The sequence below is a fragment of the Athene cunicularia genome, assembly GCF_003259725.1.
Source record: "Athene cunicularia isolate RWA chromosome 21 unlocalized genomic scaffold, athCun1 chr21_part1, whole genome shotgun sequence".
NCBI classification, from domain to species: Eukaryota; Metazoa; Chordata; class Aves; order Strigiformes; family Strigidae; genus Athene; species Athene cunicularia.
The window spans coordinates 2,109,254-2,132,629 of NW_020799127.1; the positions used below are offsets into that span (position 1 = coordinate 2,109,254).

Below are 23,376 nucleotides of genomic sequence, written 5' to 3' on the forward strand. Positions count from 1 at the left end.
TAACAACATATATTGCTAAAGATTAGAACCAAACCTTCACTAGGCAAAAAGACAAGTGATCTTCCATACCAAAGTATGCTTCAACCAAGTGTCCAATGGGAAGATGTCACTTAAGCCTTAATTCTCCCCCAGTTTTCAGGCCAAAATTATGATCTATGAATCCTACATGCATGTAGCTGGCTAAGAATTTTTCTCATCCTCTCATGATAAAAGTTTACACGTGCATATCTATTATGTATATACATATGTAAAGAAATATATATTAAAATACATATGGGTTTGTGTTTTATACTTGTGTGTGAATATAAACACATTTCTCTATTGGATCAGGACAGAATCTGACATCCTACATTTTAAACAAAACCCAAACCCAAAACTCCATTCAAAACCCATCACATGACATTTTTTTTCCAATTAGTCTAACTCCGGCTCTTTAAAAGAAACTTCCATAACTGAACTGATGAAGCAAAAGCCTGAAGTTCTCATTTTGAAAACCACCAGGTAAAGTAAATTAAACACAAAGGAGGTTTTCAACTTCCCAAAACAGGCCGAGTCCTCTGCCTACCATGTCTCTCCCTCACTTTCCTTATTCTGTCCACTTAGAAAAGTAAAAGGCTTGTACAGTTACTTACTCCTGATAAACAAAGACAGAGACAACTCCGTGAAAAACTGCTCTGGGAAAACCACTGAAAAAAAGTAGTTCAGTGAATCAAAGAGATATGTCAGTTCTCTATATATGACATTAAAGTAGACATAGGCTAGGGACATGACCTCTAAGTAATATCTATCCAGAACGTAACAAACATCACACGGCCCCAAGCCAAATGTAAGAATACTCAAATACACAGTGTCTTGCAGAGAGAAAAAATTCTTAGAAATTCAGTGCAACATTTAGAAATAGCCTAAGCGGGAGCCTTGTAGACAAGTGGCAGCCCAGACGAGAGTCTGGGGATATTCAAGAAATGGAAAGACAAGTTTTTCCAAATAGTCTTGACAAAGGCAACAGAAAAACCTATGTTTGTGTCTGATGCAGGGCAACAATATTTCACCAATAGGAAATGACAGCAGAGAACAGCTATTTCTAGACTCTTACTTTTAGATCCGAGTTCAGCTGTACCATGCTGTCCATTCACAGAAGAACAAATAGGATTGCTTGATTACTTGTACCGAGTGTAATCTGCAGACATTAGGAAGGGGAATTACTGAGCAAGTGTTTCCATATGAAGTTGCAAATGCTCCCCCATAGCATTTCCATGCGAGACATGCCCAGCTCTCGGTGGCTGCCAGAGGTAGTGAATTCGGAGGCATTACATGAGCTGTTCCTTTGCGCCTGCTCCTGACCACCAAGTTAATCATTCCAGTCATCACTTAAAAAATACCCGATTTGCAGCTACGAGGCAAAACTGGTTTCAAAGTAATGGCTCTCAACAGACTTCCCTTTCAAAGCACTGAAAGGTTCTCTCTGCCATCAGTTTATAAGCCAGGATATTACAAAGCTTGTGAACACTTCAAAAGCTTCCACTGAAACACAAGGACATCTGCTATTCACATTTTGGGATCAAAGGTGGTCAAGTAGCTGAAATACTGAGTTGACCAAAACCATGTACTATTTATCGTGGACAAAATTATTTCAAAATTACGGTTAAGACATCAGCTTACCCATAGTGTCAAGGTATAACTATAAAATACTCTTTGAGAGATAACTAAAACCTACTTTCAGTGCCTAAGTTTGGTGCAGATTGTCTAAAAAGCCTTCCAAAAAGTAAAAATAAAACCCGCTGTCCTTAGGTGATGTGGCAAACTGGATTTACAGCAAAGTAAAAGCCTTGCACTCAAAGAGTTTAGTCTAGCTACAGCCAAATAAGTGGCTCAGGACAAACAGCTTCTCCTCACATAGCATACCTCAAGGCAGCATGGAGATTTTTGTTTTCTGCCATGGATTTTGACGAAGCCTGTCCCATTAAGCCTGCTATGGCAAACAGAAAATCTCCGGCCCAAAGCTAAATTCTGAACCTCGAGTTTCCATTGTTTGTGCAGAAGCAGTGCATCATTACCCCAGTGGCTTTTTTATGGTTAGTTACATTGGAAGCAGGCCCCTGCTTTAATGCATCACATATGAATTAAATGATCTGCTGTTAAAATGATGACAGAAGCATGAATCTCCCCACTAAAGCTTAGAGAGTGAAAGTCAAACTAAACAAGGCCTAGCAGTTCAGGCCAAGGTGTACTGAGGACACCCATTCTCAACAGACTCTTGTTTTCCTTGGCACAGCTCTCACACACCATAAGGCCACGGCCAGAGTCAAGCCCTTGGCCTCCACTTCACAGCTATGATTTAAAGTATTAGGAAGGCCTGTGATTAAATATTTGTCCGGGTCACCATAACTCGGGTGTAATTACTGCAAACATTTTAAGAGTACGCAATGCTCAAAACTGTCTCCAGATGACTTTCCCCACACACACACACTTTTCCATCAGCTTCTTCTGTAAATCAACAACGTGGAAAGAAAAAATCACCTAGGTCTAGGGCAAGCTCCTGCGACTGCAATGCTAACACAATTTCAGTTCCTCTCTGCAATCACAGATCCTTCTTTCCTTCGCCTGGCTCAAACCTGTACAAAAACATGAACTGTTTAACAGAGTCAGCATTGTCCTTTGTATTGAAAGCAACACTCGGCCCTGGGAAGTCTCACAAAGGAGTTTTAGCTACTGCCAATCTCTCTAGTCACTCATGACCACACAATATGCCTCCTGTCCTCCAGAGTTTATTACTCTGCTCGAGTCACTGATTTCCACAGTCCAGATCTTTAGCAACTGCAGTTCAGCAGCAGCATGAAGCAGGGAGACAGCAACCTTTGGCAGGTGGCTGGGGCAGAAGCACCTTCACCCAGTGAAGTCCAGTCCAGCAGATCCTGCCTGTCAGAGAGACTTAGACAGCAGCACTGCCCCAACAGTCAGTCTGGCACCTTCTTGGGAAATGGCTCTCTCAAGAGGAAGTCAAAGTAATTAACACTGGCACAAAACCCCCGAATGTTTAGAAGAGAGGTGTGTTTTTTCCAAGAGATGTTTTAAAAATCAGCGTCTTGGTACTGCAGGAGGTGAATACTAAAAGACAACCAGCATCTTTAAGAACAGAAGAATCCTATAGTCAATGCAAAATAAAGGTTCATTTACAGTGGCCTAGCTGGCTTTTAAAAGAGAGATGTAACAAAAGAAGTCATCTTGTATTTTTATAATCTTACTGGAATCTTCCAGTAAGAAAGTGGGCAAATCTTATGGATAAAAATATGCCTCCGAGTAACACATATGGTAGTATAAAAATTTAGGAATACCAAAAGACAAACTAAGACTTAAAAAGCAAGTCTAAACTCCTACTGAATGTTTTGTATTTTTAACAGAAAGCTACACTGCCACCAAGCAAAGTTCAAGGGGCTTCCTGGTAATTACACACTTATGCATTAACTGTTTCACTGGGCTGCACACGCAGCAGGAGAATAGATGTTTATACAACACCTCACAAAATCAACTTTTTGTGCCTGACTGGGGCTACTGGGTATATAAATAAGGAAAGGCATGCCTTGGGTCTGCAGCATATGCTCGTGCCAATATACAGACGTACCTGTCTGGTAAGGCTCCCTCCAAGGTTCATGGTACCAGAACCGGTTTTATTAGTCTGCAGCCACAGCATCACTGTGGAGGTCAGCTTGTAATGAGCAGTACGACCACTGGATTTCTCCTAGAAGTGGAAGGAAAACAAAAAGGGATAGAGACAAAAGGTTAAAATCCTTCCAAAAGCTAAATAGTGGCTGGCCCAGAAGACCCCACAAGCAACAGGACAGATATGTCTAACTCCACTCATATCAGAGTCTGTTTCTTAAAAACAATTGTAAGTGTGCACATTCCCCTAATTTTCCAAAGCAAATCTAGTTAGAGCAATTTAACCTCCTATTACCTTGTTTTTATTACCTAATTAGTGATATTTATCTGTAGACCTTTATGTTAAAAAAAACATAATCTCAGGATCACATGCACAGAAAGTAGCATACTTTCAATTCTTCTGGGATTCTTTTTGATTACAGCCCTGACTTATCTCTATCCAAATTGCTTCAGGGAATTTTCAAAAATTAACAGGGGAAAGAAGTTTACAGCCCCTAACACAATATTGCATTGTTCAGTGGAACACCTGTGCTCGTTAATTGTCTGGAATTAACTGGGTTTTGTTTTCACTTAGGTATATCAGCTGCCCCAGAGGCTGTACCTGAACCTCCACCACGTGGATGGAATCCCAGCATCCCTTAATCTTCTTTGATCCGTCTCCAGCTTTCTTAATGAGGATCACCCCGGCAAAACCATGATCCAGATCCCAGAGGTAGACAGAGGAGACTCCACCTTCAAAATACCTGCAGGATGCAATCCAATAGGCATGTTAAGAGTAAGCAGGATCCAAGCCAGCATCAGATATCAATAATAATCTTAAATATGCAGAATCTCTATATCCTAGTTCAGATTTTTTTAAGACAGCACAGTCTCACCAGTTATATACCTAGAAACACAGCAGTTTAAATCATTTTATAATACAGAGACTTTAATTACAAAAAAATGTATGTTTCTCCAAAGGAGAATAAAAGTCTAGTGAGAAACAGAGCTAGCTACAGATTTCTACAGTACTTGAGCAAACAATTCCTCTGATTCCAATTAACTGTAACAGCTGGTAAAAGCACAAGCTACAAAGTAGGCCAAGAGTAAGGCTTTATTTTACAGTTTGGTCTTTTTTTTTTTTCCCCTTCTTTCTCCTCTTCTCTCACTATTGGGAAAGTCTGGAAGTTCTTTACAACAAAGTCCGCTAATTAAGACAAAAGGGAGCAAGTAAGTAGCTTTATGCTGCTGTCTCAAAAGTTTGTGTGAAGCTGACTTACTGATTTATGGCAAACAGAGTTGAACTGAAACCGAAGTTCTTAGACATGAAGGGATGCTGGTGAGGTTTACATGTTATTCCAGCTTCAGATACGATATACAATGGAAAACGAGTTAGACTACCTAAATCTCAGGTTTCTGGTAGCAAAAAGTACGCTCTTGGAAAACTAACAGAGCAATGACATCTGCAGAACCCCACTCCTTTATAACACTAATTCCAGGCTCCTTATGTGCCAGATGGAGGATGCACTTAAAAATAATGGTAAACAACCCAACACTGTAGGAAGCAAGATGCACAAGAACCAATTTTGGCTTCTAGAAAACCAAAACTCTAACCCACAGCATTTTACCAACTGTTTCCATTCTCAAGTTACCAAACAGGCATAAGGAGCATCGAGCAAAATGGAATACTCTTTCATGGCACACAACTTAGATCTCAGCAATGAACTCATGCTGCCCAGCATCACCATCTCCTGTGAAGAACTGAGGAAAGGAGAGGAGGCAGCTTCAGCTGAGCCAGAAGATCAATGACAAGACATTTTAGTAGTCAGGCATTTCTACTCTCTTCTAAGCATCTCCTGCCATTCTGCAAATACATACATAAAGCAGACAAACCACCTGAGAATTCACTGTCTGGAGGGGAACAAAAGCTCATCATCCAAAGGCATGAGGAGCTCCTATGACTGACAGTTCCCAGCAGTTAAACTGGGAGAGAGTCACACAGATTAAACCATTCAATGTTACTGCCTCTTACTATCATGAGGGAGACAACCACAGAGATCTGCAAGTGACTGCATGCTTCTCCTCTTCTGCAAGAAAGGAAAGTATCATTCATCGCCAACATGAAAAACTTGTTGAACCCTCCCACCTTCATACCCCTCCTTTCTAAACATGAGCCTAACCGTTGTTAATGGCACTTCAGATTTGATTTAATGTGCATTTTGGACTTCAGGTATTAGCTTGAAGTATTGTAGATTCAAGAGCACTAACCCATCCGTTCTACAAGTCAGGTGAAAAGGGGAAGTTAAGGCAAATAACACAGGTTAACTTTCAACAGATTCTCTGCACTTACAGATCAGTCCAGTATGTTGTTTCAAGAAAGCAGAGTCACCAAAACAGCCCCAATTCTTTTTAATTGCACGCATCCAAAAACAACGCTGACCCCAGGAGGGGTATATGGCTTCGTATTAACTCACCACATCATTTTATTTTTAACGGGTGACTACTGCTACTCATCACCAAGCTTAGTACAGGCACTTAAGTAACCAACATACACAGCACCGTCCTATGACATTTGTCAAGCCACCAATAACATACCATTAAAAAAAAGAAAACTCCTTTGCTCCACAGGCATACTAAAGCCAGACGTCCAGCAGGCAATTTAAACCTAACAAACCAACAAACACCCTTTTTATATCCCCTGGGGAATTCACAAATGGATTTTAGTTAATGCAGTTAATGGGAATTTCAGTCCCACAGTGAACTTCAGTTCCAATCTAAGTGACCCTTCCTTTGATAAAAGGGCAGCTTGAATCAAAGGCCAGAGAGCAGAAGCTATTGTCCATTTCCAAATCAAGTTGGCTTAAAAAAATAGAATTCCTATACAGAGTAAGTGATTTCACTCAAAATGAACTGGCAGGCACTGAGAATATTACAGTGTGTACAGACAGTTTCCCTATTACCCACTTTATGGGCTTGCTATGAGCATGAAACATTAATTAAGAGAGGGACCGAAACAAGGTTTTTGGAAATTTATTCTTACCTACTGTACTTTGATCCTAATGACATGAAACAGGAAAAAAATAATTTTTATGTGGTTCACCTTTATGAGATTTTACATAAAGGCTTTTGTGGGTATTTTAAGAATGTGCTAAAATGTTGTCTGAAACCACATAAAACCATCTGAAGAACCTCCCGCCAGAACTAACAGCGCACACATGGAAACGCTTTAACTTGCCTTTGTATATTTAATGAATCAAATATAGTATTAATATTGTTTTAAATACCAACATGCTATTTCAATAAAGCTGCTTTGCCATAGCCAGATCCAGTATCTTGAGACTCAAACAACAATGCCAGCGATTGAACCGTTATGAATCCAAGGCACGGCGGGATATATATTAGGCAAAGCTTTCTCTGTGCTTCAGCAATATATAATCACTTCAAAAATTCACTCCTCCTTCATGGGGAGAAAATATATATATCACTGATCACTACATTAGACTTCACCTTTCCTGATACAGCAACTAAAATGCATTGAAGTGGGATTTTTGAAGACTATCTAAACCCAGTGAAATCATGTTTGGAGAGGGGAACATGCCTTGAAACCTGTTTTCTTCAAGAAAAATAAAGAAGTGCTACAGGTTAATTGGCTGCTACATAATAGAGAACTGGATGACAGATGGATTGGTAGGAATTTAAATCTACATTCATGAACTTAGATTTGCTGCAAGAGGGCTGGACTACCTCCAAGAAACCCCTTCACCACAGATTAAAAAGTAGCACTTATTAAAATACAAGCAGGAGAAGTAATCAGCTTGGGAAAGGTTCCTAGAAGGCATAAGCTGGTATCTTCTCTGTTAAAAGAAATGGATGGCAAAAAGCAAAGCACAGGAACATCAAAGTTACACACAGTAGCTGCAGCAACACTCTGAAAGCACTACATAGCTCCTGGATCAAACACAATTTTCTCTCATCTCTTGTTCTGGATACCCCTGCTCGTGGTACGTTATCCTCCCGGCACAAGAGCAATCATGAAAGGCAATCTGCCTTCCCTAGAACCGTGAGTCCTCTCCCACATCACCCAAGGCCCAGCACAAAGCAATCAGCAGATGCTTTCGAGATGTACAAGGGGTCTGAAGTAGGAGGAAAACTCCAATTTGTATTGGGGTACCTCAGAAATGTCCCTAAAGGATAAACCATTTTCAAAGGACAGCAATTCAAAGCAAAGCAATCACTCCTGCTTAAGGACAGGGATGTCTCCAGGAGGTACTCTGGGTTTACCTACAGACAAAAGTCTGTTATAAAACAACTGAAAAACATAGTCTTGTGGTTGCCACATCCCTTTATTAACAACCAAAATGCTGCCAAATGATATCACAGAATGGTTTGGGTTGGAAGGGACCTTAAAAGATCATCGAGCCCAAACGATAACCTTGTCCTCTCAGAAGACAGCCAGTGTTCTCCATCTCTGGTAAAATCGCTTTATAAAAAGTTGCCCAGGAAGGTGACTAAAAGGCATAAGGCCCAATGTAATCATTCATTCTCTTTACAAAATCCAGAATAGAATTTCACTCAAAATCAATTATAGTTTTAATGTCATGATCAAACACTTAAGTTTTATATCCATTACTCATCAACCACAGAACTCCTGGAAAAAGCTGTTTTATACAAAAAATGTCACACTTAAGACTGACCTACTTTACAAATGCAAGAATAAAAGAAAATATTTAAGCTAAAAGTGATCCAAAGCTTTATGAAGTGTTTGAAGTTTAAGCGGGTGGAGACACAGGATGGAAACTTGTTTAAGGAACTCGAGCTGTATCCATGAGATGGAGAGACTGCGGCCAGAACAAAGCTGTAACTCGAAGAGGGATGTGATAGGGCAGGAAATCCCCCAGCTTCCACCACAGACCTCAAGAAAGGACAACAGATTAATCACTTTGTTTTACCACTAAAGGACAGAGCAGAAAAGGCACCGTAACCTTCCTGATAGCATTCTACTTCTCACAGGCCTTGCAAATGAATGCTGGACCCTATACTTACAAAATGAGTTTCCACCACACAGCAATAAAAAACAAGCTATGACTTTCAATTACACTTCAGAACCAAATCACTCATCCATAAAGACACTTGTGTATTTTCCAGTATAACTGAGAGCCAGAGACAAAAAACCCACCCAGTGTCTCTGGCTTATGGCTCCCACAGCACTAAGCCACAAAACCCTGATTGCCAAAGTACCAGTACCTGGAACCTCAGACTGGCAACACAAACCTTCAAAAGAGTTGCTGAGTGTTTCAAACTGGCTCATTTAAAAGCAGCAAAATAGATTTTTCTCTTTTTTTCCCCTAAAGGTTGCATAGCTATTTCTTCCAGCTACAGAAGTTCAGCACAGAAAAGGAAATGTCTCCATCTATTTAGATCAACAGACTTCCAAGAAACCTTTTAAAAAAACCTCCCCCAAAGGAAAATAGCAAGCATTCAGCTAGAAACGTTTTTACAAGAGTGACAATGACTTTAAAGTCACAGTCTGAGAAGCCAGCGTCTAACAGCAACCCGAAAACATTACCTAAAAGACTAGGTGAGGAAGCAAACATTTCAACTATTATTAAAACAGATGACACTAACGGCAAGTGACTTGGCATAATTTTCACTGAGTCCTTCCCCTAGGCCTGCACTCTGTCATTTCAAACCAGCACATAAATAGCAACAGAAATATGAAGGAAGTGGCAAGTTTCAGCAACCCGCCCTCCACCAAACCCAAAACATTGCTAAGGTGTTCATTCAAATCACCTGCAACCTCATAGCTCAAGTGAGGGGAAAAAAAAAAGTCTTCAGGACAACATCAAGAGATCGGAGTTGTCACTAAATAATTTTGTTGCCTGTGTCCTCCATCCACCTTTCTAGTAGTGAGGCTCACCAGCCTGTTCTTTAATAAAAAGGACAGGTTGGTACCAGGAACTAACCAGGATGTAACACTTCTCCCACTGGCACCAGTACAAATAACTTACAATTCCTCTCTCCCTCCTTCTTTGGCCCCAAGAGCACAACTGTGTAACACTTTCAGAATGTCACCTAAATACTTAAAATTAAGCAGGTAAAATGTTTGTGTATGCAGACCAGCTGTTTTTCACCACAGTTTATGAACACAGCCCAAACTATGCTTGTGGACTTTGTACAGGTATTTTACAGAAATTCTTTCCAGCATACACAGGTGCAAAAATCCCTCGAGCAAACATACCAATGGAGTTAGGTATGTGTAACTTCAATGCCAGTTGTACTTAAAAGCACACATCTGGACCATGGTGGGATGACTCAAACTGAGAAGCAGAGTTGTGAACTGCAAGAACTCTGCAAGGAAGGAAAACACTATCCAAACAATGGGATCCTGAAGGCTAAAAAAAAAAATAATCTCCCAGAACCTCCCATTTTGTGCTTTCTACTACCTTTCATTATTTAAAAAAAAAAAATTAAATATGAGTATTGCTCACATTTTCCTTACCATCCAATCGCCCTTGGCAGATGGAAACTAATGACCAAATCCCTTTTGAGAAGTCACCTGGAAACAGTTCCATTAGCCACCTAATAAGCAAGACAATGGGTCACTTTGTACCATGTCCAAACACGTAACCGGTTCATTAACTACCAGGAAGTGCCGACTGCTTACAAATCTTTCACCCGTACCCATCCGCTGGACCGGCGTGCTCTGCAGAGACAGCCCACTGCTTCATCCACCGACAGTCTGACACGTTTTAGACTCTGCCAGCTATAATTCAAATATGAGTAGGAGGGGAAAGACAGCAGCAGAAGTCTCCCATGTCATGTAATAAGTTTGCCACAGTCTGCGCAGAATACAGATTTCACGTGACATACATCTTTCTTCAAACAGGCATATCTCAGATATGGTACAAGATGGCTATTATTTGTTAAGTTACTCTGTCTTCAATTTTCCATCATTAAAACACTGCATTGTGAAAACATGAGGTAAATTTCTGCAAGCACAGGCATGCATTATTAGGAGATAATCAATTCTAAAATTCCAGATCATAATAAATGGAGATTTTAAAACTTAGCCTCACTCCATCTTTGAAAGCATGTAAGTAATTTCTTACTAGGGATTTAAAACCTTCAGAGAGTGTTGTTTGAGGATAGTGCTGCATCATCAGTGCTGACCTCCTAATACAAGCTTTCCCTCTCCAGTGTTCAGATTTTATGTAATCACAGAGAACCGTGGGAACCCAAGGGAAAAACTCCTCCTCCGCTGAAAATCTCAGATTCAGAAGATAAGAATGTAGCCTGTACAGAGCTGCTCCAAAATGAAGCACACAAAGAAAAAAAATCAGATTAAAAACAACTGGTTTTCACAGCATGACAGTACACTCAATTTTTTCCTCTATATTTGCTCTAATCTGTGTAATATATATCAACGACTTCAATACTGATTCTGTTTTGAGCCACCCATGGGCGAGTTAAGGAAGGGACCCCAACACTGCTCTGTTTACTCTTACATCTGAACAATTTCCTCGGGCAAACATCATGGTTGTAATTTTAAAAGCACACAAACATTAAAGCAGCGAGCATCTTAGCAGTTTAGGTCTGTCTTGTGAGGCTTCATCTTGTACTTATCAGTCTAACCCGGAGGCAAGAATCTCACAGATGACATAATCCTGATGTCACACCCTATTGTGCAAAACCCCAGCCAGCAGTGAGATGGAAAGTCAGGTTTCCTTAGTGCTAGGATGCATAACAAATGCATCTGGATTCAATCTGCAGGGCCCTTGCTGTGAAAACCACAGTAACTATCATGCCCAAGAGAAAGCCATCACAAAGGGCTAGTAACCATTAATGAGGAACAGTGAGCTAATGGCAATAAAGTCACTTCAAAGCTTCCCCTGGGTTTTTAGTTTAGGCAAACTAGGTTTACATCTAAACACAGACAGAACGCTTATATAAAGAGCTCACAGCTGCCTAATCACTTTGTGAGTTGAAAGTTGCACTGCGGGCTGCAGGAATCGAAGCTCAGCGACTGCTGTCCCGTGCACACCTACTGGCAAGCTGTGCTCAAACCAAAAACACTAATTATGCCTCTTACATCTGGTGCTCCCCTTTTATTTACTTGGGGGAATCGGCGCTGTTCCAGGCATAAAATCAATCAAATTTGGTCAAACCGATAAATACAGCAATCGCTAGAAACCTTGCTAGAAGTGCAAAGTATTTTCAAAACTGGACAGGAACGAACTCCACGCAGAGGATCTCATGGTCTGTCAGAGCAGATAAAGGGACATACAAAAGCAGGGAAGGAGAAATTAGATGACAAACTGCAGCATCACTCTGAAAGGGTTCAAGTCTAAGGGCAGCACTAAGAGGTTTACCATCTTACCAAGACAAGTGGGCCAAGGCTAGCATCAGAGGTGGCTCAAACACACAATTCAAAATAAACTAACAAAAAAGGTAAAAAAACAGCTGAAAGGACAAAGCTATCCAGCAGCTTACAACATTTGAACGTACTTGGTAGTAGAGACGATGGCAACAGAGTTCAACAGCGATCAGCCACAGAGGCAGAATGAGAAATCCCTGAAATTCAGCAAATCAAGGCTGTTCAGTGAGATTAAATACACTAATAATAATTAAAAAAAAAAAAAAAACAACACACAAAACAGTCAGCCCTGAGCACCCTAAAAATTAAAGGGTAAGCTTGTCTGTCAGTGGGACTTTGCTACCGCACCTGACCAGCAGCCCCTTCAAGCTCTCTAGCAAAAGGCTCCTGGATCTACATATTCCTGAAAGCACATGCATTCAGGAGATCTCTGGAGCCTCTCATCATCGAGCTGGACAGAGAAAGGTGATGGATGTTCAGTTCAGGTACTATCTATGCTGTGAAGAGTACTGGAAACGCTTTGTTGCCAGCAGTGCCATCCTTAGCACTGCTAACACCATCAAAAATTCGAGTGACTAACTCCATTTTGGTCTGGATTCCAATCCAAAATTCAATAATAAAAGGATTACACACAATAAAGACATTTTAGAGGTCAATCCTCTCCTAGACCTCCTTCCGCTCCTACCAAATTCCTTGTCCAGAGCTCTAATATAACAAATTGAAAATGGATCAACATCAAAACACAGATAGAAGCAGAAGTTCAAAAGGCTTCACTGCTTATTCTGTTGAGGGAACTCAAAACCTTAATCAATAAAAACATTTTCAGGAGCAAAATGATTAAGATGAGCAATTTTTTTTTAAGGTATTAAAAATCAAAAGCAGCCATAAATTCAACTTAACCCAAGAAAAAAAGTAAGGAAGGGCTTTCTAAATGTATGTCAGTGTACTAAACTGGTCCAAAGTTGCCAAAACTCATCTTGTTTGTAGAAATATTCAGATCAACGGCATCCTTCCCCAGGGAGGTCTATTTAATCACTTCAGAAATGATTTCTTCCAGACAACAAAGAACGATTAGATTACTTAATTAAAGCACTGATTATCTCCAACCCAAAACAACGGAACACAGAATCTAAAATAGATAGATTTAACCAGATGCCCTGGTCCTCATTATGCTTTGATTTCAATCAATCGCACACACACGTCAAGCAAAGGGCAATAAATTACAACCATGTGTTTGAAGAAATTATCTTCACGATATTGGAAGTGGAGAGCCAAGGCTTTAACTGAACGGTGTAAGATATTAGACTTCCATCTGGGAATAATAACCTACTGAACAAAAACATACCAGGGCATTAGCTTCAGGCAGTGTCTGAGTTAAACCTGGCAGCAGGAGATCAAAATTAAACAGTTGTTTTTTGGAAAGTGACATGCATTTTGGTAAAACAGATAACCAAGAAATATGCTTGTTGTTTAACATTAATAGAGGGGGAAGTAAAACCTAGCATAATTCCTCTTTGACCCAAAGAGACATGAACATGCCTCCAGAAATAAAAGGTGGGCAACCCCAGAGATAGTTAAAGGTAGTTTACATTAAAACACTTACAGGGAACAACTCAGCACTGCTTGGGAGGCACTGAAGATTCAGCAAAGCTGTTTTTCTCAAGCTTTCACGATCTGAAACAATTGCATGCAATACTACAAGACTTCTCCAAACTTACTTTCACATTTCAGTCACTCAGCATGCTGGCCAAGAAGCTTTTGGGGACAAAACTAAAATTTAAGACTAGTGAGCAAATCCAAATGGCTTATCTCACACAAATTGTTAACAAATGCCTAAAAGGCTGTTTCCCTCAAGACACCCACGCTAGCAGGTGCCAACCCTTGGGAAATGGCAAATACATGCCAATGACTCACGAAATGTAGGTGGATACTTACCACACCTGATTAAAACAGAAATCTAAAAAGGAATAGTATGTGGGCCAAATGGGGCTGACACAAGGAAGAACTGAAACTATCTGAAGTGTTGGGAGACACCTGAGATGAACTCTGAGATATTATCGCTGTGCGTAAAGGTAAAACGGGAGAGGAACCAGAGGAAGCTTGGACCATATGCTGAGAGCAGAGTGGGAACAGCACATGTTCTCAACCGTACTTATTTTTCTACAGAAAGGAAACATCTTCCTCTTCCACTCCCTGCTGGAATGACCAGTGTAAGATGTATTTTAAAGCTGGGGAGTGTAGCGAGCACCACGCAGAGCAACACCTCTCGGTGTTGCAATCCATACTGGCTGGATGACCACAGGCACAAGATCCAGCTCTTCAGCCCAGCAAGGCTGGAAACAAAGCCACAAACTGCTTTGAAAAACCTAGCAGAAACCCTCATTACAGGAATAAAATGCCTAACAGCCCAGGAAATTCAAGCACACTGGAGCCTGGTGTTCTCTGTGAATGACTGCTTACATAAGATTATTTTTGTATTAACTGTTACCTCTCTACCATAAAACACAGCATAACTGTGGTTAGAGGTGTAGTTCAAAAACATTCTCTACCCCATAGAGAGCAGGACAGAGCAGCCTCTTAAGGGACTGTTTTATGAGAGCCTAATGCATCAGATCTGAGGCTTCTCTCTTAGCACCATTTTCATCCTCAGTCTGCGATGCAAGCTGAAAGTCTAACAGCACAACAGCCACCGCACTTAAACTTGCGGGTTTTTATTAAAAGAGTTTGTAATGTGAAATATTGATTAGCTTGGTGTCACCTTCGAACAGTCTGTTTGGACAGACAACCCCATCAGAGTGAACAGAGACAATAAAAGTCTCTGCATGTCAACTCAAGACAGGTTTTTTTGCACACTGCCTACCCAATGAACACCATTACTGGAAGGTGGACCTGTTATAAATGTCCCCCTGTAACAGAAACCATAATTTCCACAAAAGACAATACTGAAGGCTGCCAGCTTGCTACTTATTTTTCTGATTAACACACCAACGCTTTCAAACAAGCCTGAAATATTTCACAATGCTGGAAAACCTCTGATGTCACTAGCTCTGGAATTTTAAACAACACTGATAACTCTGTCCTGGAACTGAAGATCATGAGCTCCTTTCCCAGAACCGCAAGTTGCCAAACCTGAAGGCCAGTGACACCTTTAAAAGACATCACATGGCTCAGAACTACTTCTGGCTTTGCAGTGGGTGCACAGGATTAGTTTCCAGCTCCTGCAGACCATGGAAATTACATCACTGCTATTGCCATCTTGTTCCCGCTACAACCTTCCCCACACTTCAGACTCCCACATGGCTTCAGCAGCTGTTACATGGGTAATTGTTACAGTCATTCCCAACCTGATATGTTGGCAAGACCAGCAAGCAGCAGTGTGAAAAGCTGGCACTTGTTACCCCCACCTTATTTCCCTCCCACCCCCTCCAATCTCCAAGTAAAAATTAAGCTTCTGCTGTCAAAATACAAAATCCAATTGTCTTAAGGAAACTGCAGAGTTCAACTCCTAGAACAAAAGCATGTTTCTGTCCAAATCTCTGTTGTAGGTAAAGTACAAATCATTTCCAATTTTAAGCATGAGGAACCCTTCAAATGGTCAGGTTAAGTTTCCCTAACTTTGCAAATTCTTTCCAAAAATGCCACAATTTTTACACCACTCAGCAAAACGAAAGCCACCCTTCTCTTTTTCTGACACATTTTTGAGATCGTAACATGCATCAAAGCATCCTGTGCTGACAGATGTGCTTATCTAGCCTGACTCCACCACGAGTCATAATGCCTCCGTCATTTCTGGCTGATGACACGAGAATGAAGCCTTTGTGAGAAATCCCTCCCGTATCCCCTCTAACAATGTATTGCCTATAAAACTTGGACTGACAAACTGAAAGATGAAATTTGATACAATCTCACCTTTCACTTCCATACAATATATTAAGACTACTGTTGTACCACATGTTGAACAGGGTTCAGCAGATTCACCTAAGTCTGAGAGTAACCTGTACCATGATTTCCTTCCAACAAATGAAACCTTTTTAAAGAAGTTATTGTATCCAGCTGTGACTTCAGAGTCATCTGATCAGAGAGAGATTTAAACAGACAACCTTGGCTCCATAAACCTACTCATTTTCATCTTAGTGTATTTAAAATCCTATCGGTCCTGGTCTGTAACTGCAAATCTCTTTGCTGCATACACAAAATTCCTTTCTTCCAGTAACTTCAGAAACCAATAACAATTGTTACTTACAAGAGAAGTTGGATACCTATGAAAATAATGCATGAAACTAAGTAAAAGTTTGTTACCTGTAATGAAAGCGTGAAGATTACACAGTTGGACAGGTTACATTTACATCAAGCCACATCTTAAAATGAGTAGAAAATACAGCAAAAAAAGTACCTTTTAACCTGCTTTTGTTAGCACTGTAATAATACAGTGAGACATGATGAACTGCATCTAAGGATGTGCTTTATCTCCATTTTTAGGCAACATGAAGATGCAGTTAAGTTTGTTCACCTTTTTCAGGGTCATTAGGCATCTCCAATAAGCAAGCACCCCATTACTGGATAAAACAGTAAGTCAGTTTTGCTTTGGAGCACACACTTGTTAGATTTAAAATGACTTATTTCCATGTCATCACTGCTTAGGAGACCACAGTCTACAAAGATAACAGCTAAACCTGATCACATGTCCAGACCTCGGATGTGATCGCAATGCAAGATGAGTGCAGTCCCACCTTTTAGAAAAAACATTCAACTGACAAGTTACCCTCATCTACATTTCTCTTACACATGCTCTATTAATTCCTTTGCTTTACACCTCTTAAACAAGACAGGGCCTAAAACGAGCAGAGAATGGCAATTGCAGCAGAAGTCCACTAATCCCCATACAACTGCTGCATTTCAGTATAGTACTGCCTGTCATTTCACTGCAAGATGTGAAAGTTGCCGCTATATATATAGATATTTTGTGAGAGTACAGTCTTGAGGGAACAGAAAAAGCAGATGGTTTAAGACTGAACTTAGTCAAGATCAAAGAGAACACAGGTCATTTCAGGACAAAGACGCCATTAGTCTGTTAAAGGGGAGACGGAGGCAGGAAAGCACCTCAGCATCTGCCTTTAGCATCAGCTGACAAATCTGATCATGTTTTCGTATGGTGAAATCACAGCAGACACACTTCCCAAGAGCAGATCAGCAGCTGCCTACCCTTCTTCCTCCGCTACACATTGGTATGCCACTCTCAGAGGCAGCTAGTGACCACATTTTAGACTCATTGTGTGCACTGCACGCCTGCTGAAGGAAACAAAGAAAGCAGAGGGCTCTGTACAACTGACATACAAGTCTCTGTACTGGTCAAAGGCATTGTTGGCTTCCACCTCCAGCTTGCGCAGGCGAGCAGATGGCATGGCACCGTCTTCCAGGGGAGGATCGTATTTGTTACTCCATGGTGATCTGCCAGAGAGACAAGGAAAACAGGGACACAGTTAGACAACTGAGACAAACTCAGAAAGGTTGGAGACTGGTGGGTCTGACCTTATCCACAGATGCCAAACTTCCCGAAAAACAAAAGGCACCAAGAGCCATCTACCCGCAAGAATTCCACCCTCAACAGCCATTCCAAACACTGACAAAAGAGGGAAACTGAGTCCTCAAAGTTCACACTGTACCTGAGGCACATCCTCCCTTTTCAAGTTTCTACTATATAAATAATCATGCTTGGGTTTGAATCTATTCTTTCTCAAATATTAAAAAAAAATGAGGCCTCAGCTGTTGTACTTTAGACATTTAATTTTCATGCAAATACAAATAGACTGTGTAGTTTATTTGGGATCTGACAGTATTTGAGCCACACACTGCTGTCTACAATTAAGCTCCAAATTCTCCTCTACTATTTTGCTTTCAAATAAAACTCTGCTTTTAGTATAACATTAGGAAAACATTTATACAGTTTGAAGGATTTAACCGGGTTTGTAAAGTTGCAGGTTTTATTATGATTTCTGCAGGTGGGGAAGAGATTTTGTGCTCTTAATGAAAGATTTGGTATTAAAAGATTAATGGAACCCTTTGTCCATCTGCTTGGGACTTTTATAACCCCCATTCTGTAAACCTGCATTCTCCTTTTCATTTCCCCTGTGAATAACCAACCTACATACATCACTGCTAGTTTAAAGAAAGGTACATCTACCCTCTACCTACTCAATTTTCAAAATACTCCAGCCTACTAACACCAGGTCTTAATGCAGTCCATACGTAAGGGCTTTTTCCTCAGTAGCCATTTGTTATTCATTTCTCAGAAAGGCATCTAGTTTTGACATCTGTTTAATGCAAAGCACAAAGAACAGGCTCTGCTTCACTCTGGCTTTGCGCTTTCACAAAACTACATCTGACTCCAAAGGTGAGACACCAGGAAAAGCTAAATCATTATGTCACATCCACCCAGAGCAATGTTTTTCAGGTGGTGGTTCTCATTTTAAAACAGTTGCATAAAACTCGGTCACTTTGGAGAAAAGTCAACAGCTACAGTACTGCTCCTTTACCTAACAACTCTCTGAAATCTCGAAAAGATTCGCACAAAACAAATCACCACTGGTGCTATCTGCAGGATTCCCAAATGGCACCCCTACACCCTTCAGGCAGTACGCACAGACCTGGGTGACACCACAGGCAGACACAGCACTGACCTTCCTATTGTGAAGTCTGCAAAAGCAAAGCCAGGGTTCATACACCAGACAACACACAACTGTACTGCTACCTTAGCAGCTGCATTCATTATGATGAGCTTACTTTTTTTTTCCTCTACTCAATTTTAAAAAGCAGAATCCAAAAAAATTCTACTGTTTTCTGCAGATTCACAGCACTGTGCTTCTCCATCTTGTATGAGGTAATCAGCGAGCAGAGAACCCATGCAGAAGCCACAGTCAGGATACTTCAATTATAAACATTAGATGTCTTTGCAGGCTGCAGAAACGGGATATAAGGGAAGCCTAGTAACATAGATTCTTCTAGCTAGCAGATTGTGGCATTTTCAAGCCATTACAGTTGGAGTCAGCAGCAACTTCACCTAAAAAAATACCTCGTAACACAACCCCATACTTTTTTCTTTTTGTGGAAGAGTACTCACAACACATTAAAAAACTTAAATGGAGGTTATTTGAAGAAAGACAGACAGACAAGCACTTAAATTTCAAAAGTCAGACCTCTAATTTCCCTAAAAGAGAATGTTTTTTGTTTCAGCTAACAGGTTTCTGTGTTGTTTGCACCAAATTCCCCATAAGGATTCCATTTAAGAGAGTGATCAAACATACTTAAGAATGGAAATGTATGGACAAACTCAAGGACCTTGAAGTCTTGTATAAAAAAAAAATATATTAATAAAAGCTCTGCCTTCACAATGTGGATTCCATGGCTGTTTGATATCCTCCACAAACCTTTGTTATTAGAGAGGCACTTGCAGAAGTGCCAGCGAGACTGTGCACTCAAAAGGCTGCTCCCACAACCAGCAGTGCAGTAAGAGGAAGAAAATGAAAATTACCTACTTATGAAGATCCAAGAGAGACTCCAAAAAACCTACCGTCTGGTCTGAACCACGTTCAACATGGGGAAAGTCAAGTCTGTCTAAATACAGGGAAGGAGTAAACTGCGTTGGGCTAAGCATTAGGATATTCATTTCCCTGCATGCTGCCCCATGGAACTGGTGGAGTTATCACCTGAACAGCCAAACATCCCATAGCAGCTTTTTTTCCAAGCTAATTCCCAGTCAAATTGTAAAGCCACTCAAAAAAACCTCTATAAAATTTGATTCCCAGTAAGAAAAAGTCTGACTACCTAACTCCGCCTTTCCTGCAGAAGTAGCATGAGGTTCAGTTGTCCTCAGAACGCTCTGAAATCCTTGGATTAGTATTAAAAGAAATGCAATTAGCAACCTCTCCAATAAGAAAAAAACCCTGGTGTTTAGTTTGAAGTGTGCAGTAATTGGAGATATAGCATGTCACCGGCAGGGAATAGTATTTCTTAGGACTTCTAATCGAGTGTGTGGTTCTGAAAAATCTTTGTGGAAATATCAAAAGCTTTTAAAAGCACAGTAAACTCCTCCTAGATTTTGGCCTAATTGATTAAATTAGTGTAAGAGCCACTTCCCAGTAACAACTTCAGATTTTATGAGGTATGAATAACAGTGTCTGAACACAGGCACAGAATGGGATTAACACATGCACATGTTAGTATCGCTTGGTTTTCAAAGGCTTTTGCTTTGTGCTGAAGGAAAGAATTTACTTCACAAAACAGAGCTGAGACCAATCAATTCCAGAAGGAAGAATCACTTCAATCCAGAATTCCTGAATCAAAAGCCTTGAAGAACAGCATTCTTTAATGCCAGCAGTTAATACATTATGCCTATTCTATACAAACAAATGAAATGGCTTTTCTGACACCCCATTACTTAATAAGTCCTGAAAACGTTGAAGTCATTTGAAAAAGCTTGTCGTCCTGTTTCCTTGTAATTATTTAAGCATCTTCTCAGAAAGAAAGAGATTGAGCAAATTTCAGAGGCAAGCACAAAACTAACCTTAAAGAAAGGCCACCACATGCACTAATTAAACACGGAGGGCTGGAGGGGGAGCAAGTGTTATTAGTTATTGCAGCATGTCACAATTCTGTTTAACAAGTGCCTTTTCAAGTTTCCTGTTCCTCCGGTGATAGATGCTCATGTCAACAGCCTAAATAGGACGCGAGGGGACTGCAAGAAACATATCACGACTTCAGTGAGAAAGCATCTCTTGAAAGACCCACAAGAAATACAGGATCTCATCCCTTCTCTTGCATCTGCCAGAGGGGATGCAGCTGCGTGAGTACATCACGCAGAGGGCAAAACTATAAAACTCTACTCTAGCTACTAATTTAGAACTGATGAAATGCATGTAGCTGCTAACATAGATCTGACCTACTCGCTTTTAAAAGGCACCAGGCTCTTTTGTAGAAGTTTGAACAAACTTTCAGTGTTAGACTAGTACACTAAAGAACGTGAGTGAACACTTCAGAGACCTTCTTACTTCTTGGCCCACTGCAAGAGGTTACATTTTAAAAAAACTCCTTAAGATTTACACTCAGCCACAATCCAGATGCACTGTCAAACTCCGCATCCAATATCAGTCTCCTCCTATTTCTAGGACAAAATGAATCACAGCACGTTCTCTGTGTAAATCATTTACAGATATGCTTTCCATTTAGATAAGTACCTTTCCTGCAACTCAAAGCGATCAAAACCAATTAATCTAAAATCCTTTATAAGCTTACCTGCTTCTGCAATCATGGCCTGAGCCAAAGGAAAAAAAAAATGTTAAAATATATTGTGGAATTCCACTTTGAAATAGAATTCTTGAAACATTCTGGCCACGTGAATGTAAAACACTACTGCAAATCTGCACAAAGCAAAGCTAGATTCTTACTGTAGGTCAGTTCCAATCGTTAGCACTAAAAATGTAAGCTATTACACTGAAGCTACAAGGAGAGCCAGGGATGTAACCCTTATAATCATAACCAGAAGAAGCAGAATGGCTGAGCTGTTAACTCAGGACAGAAGATGAATGGTGGTCGTTACTTCACAGCCTAGCACCCTTCCTTAAGAGAAAAGAATAAAAGCTAGGTGATTCAATATTCACAAAGGTTTCTGGACCATAAGCTTTGTGATTCTTAATTAAGTATTTGGAACTATGCCACTGTTCACTATGGCCATTAAGAAAAGTCAGGCAATGGAAAAAAGGGGGGAGAAATTGCTCAATAATAATCATCCTAATGGCAAGGTGTAGAATGAAAACATTAAAAGAGAGACTGCGTTCAAAGCGTCAGCCAAAAACACTGAAAACGCACTGTATCAATCCAGTATTACAGTCTCTTCTACTTCAAAATTCATTATCATATAATTGCATACAGCTCATACTGTTCAAATATTTTCATTGTTTTTGTCTACAGTCCTCAGAATAAATCAGCTATTGTGGTAGAGAGGGATTCCTTTTCTTTGCTAAAAACTTGGGCCAAGATTTTCAAACAGAACCAATGACATTACGTGTCCAAAGTCAGACTCTATGCCTTGCAAAACGTGAGTGAAAGAGCCTTTCTGGGCTGGCAAGTCCACCCTGTTTTGTACAGGCAGAAGACAATTAAAGCAACTGCTTGAATCATCTCTTTTCTGTTGTTATCCAAAGATTTTACAACCTTGCAACAGTAAGTGGTTTAATTTCATAGAGGCTATCAGAGTCATTTCTTCTAGAGATGTGACTGCTTTTAATTCTCTAAGATTAACTATACTACAGAAAGCTTAAGAGAAATATGTTAGTCAGCCCTTTAAGAAGATGACAACATCCCATTTTAGCCTTCAGTGAGTGACTGACAGAAACACTGTGGTTTCTAGCATAAAACCCATTTTGCTCTGTAGACAGACAATGGGGACTGCACTGGCTTTGCATGGCAAGGTTCTGGTAGAAGGGGGCTACAGGGGTGGCATCAGAGAAGCTGCTAGAAGCTCCCCTGTGTCCAACAGAGCCAACACCAGCCAGCTCCAAGATGGACCCACTGCTGGCCAAGGCCAAGCCCAGCAGCGAGGGTGGTAGTGCCTCTAGGATAACATTTTAAGAAGGGAGAAAAAAAAATACAACAGCCAAAGAGAGGTCTGAGAATATGTGATAGAAACAACTCTGCAGACACAAAAGTCAGGGAAGAAGTAGATGGAGAAGGTGCTCCAGGGACCGGAGCAGATATTCCCCTGCAGCCCGTGGTGCAGTCAGGCTGTGCCCTACACACATGGAGGTTAACGGGGGGAGCAGATCTCCACCCGCAGCCTGTGGGGGACCCCACAGCAGAGCAGGGAGATGCCAAAGGAGGCTGTGAGCCCGTGGGAAGCCCGTGCTGGAGCAGGCTCCTGGCAGGACCTCTGGCCCCATGGAGAGAAGAGCCCACACTGGGGCAGGTTTGCTGGCAGGACTTGTGACCCCATGGGGGACCCATGCTGGAGTGGTTCAAAAAGAGCTGTAGCTCTCCTGTAGGAAGGGCTCACATTGGAAAAGGTCATGGAGGACTGTCTCCTGTGGGAGGAATCTCATGCTGAAGCAGAGAAGAGTGCAAGGAGTCCTTCCCCTGAGGAGGAAGAAGTGGCAGAAACAACAGGTGATGAACAGACCACAACCCAAATCCCCTCTGCCTCTGCATCACTGGGGAGAGAAGGTAGAGGAATCAGGAGCAAAGCTGAGCCCAGCAAGAAAGAAGAGGTGGGGGGGGAAGATGTTTTCAGATTTAGATTTTATTTCTCATTATCCTACTTTGATTTAATTGGCAATACATTATTTTTTCCCCAAGTCAAGTCTCTTTTGCCCACGACA

General features: G+C 40.9%; 1 protein-coding gene across 2 annotated transcripts in view; it reads right to left on the reverse strand.

Annotated features, from left to right (window-relative positions):
- Positions 1 to 23,376, reverse strand: part of CAPZB (capping actin protein of muscle Z-line subunit beta) — a 45,198-nt gene that overhangs the window by 9,829 nt on the left and 11,993 nt on the right. For both annotated transcript variants that reach the window (XM_026862508.1, XM_026862509.1), the window contains exons 3-5: positions 17,345 to 17,458; positions 4,259 to 4,400; positions 3,620 to 3,736 (exon numbers count right to left, since the gene is read on the reverse strand). In XM_026862508.1, the coding sequence (XP_026718309.1) occupies positions 3,620 to 3,736; positions 4,259 to 4,400; positions 17,345 to 17,458 (373 nt within the window). The remainder of the gene's footprint in view (positions 1 to 3,619; positions 3,737 to 4,258; positions 4,401 to 17,344; positions 17,459 to 23,376) is intronic.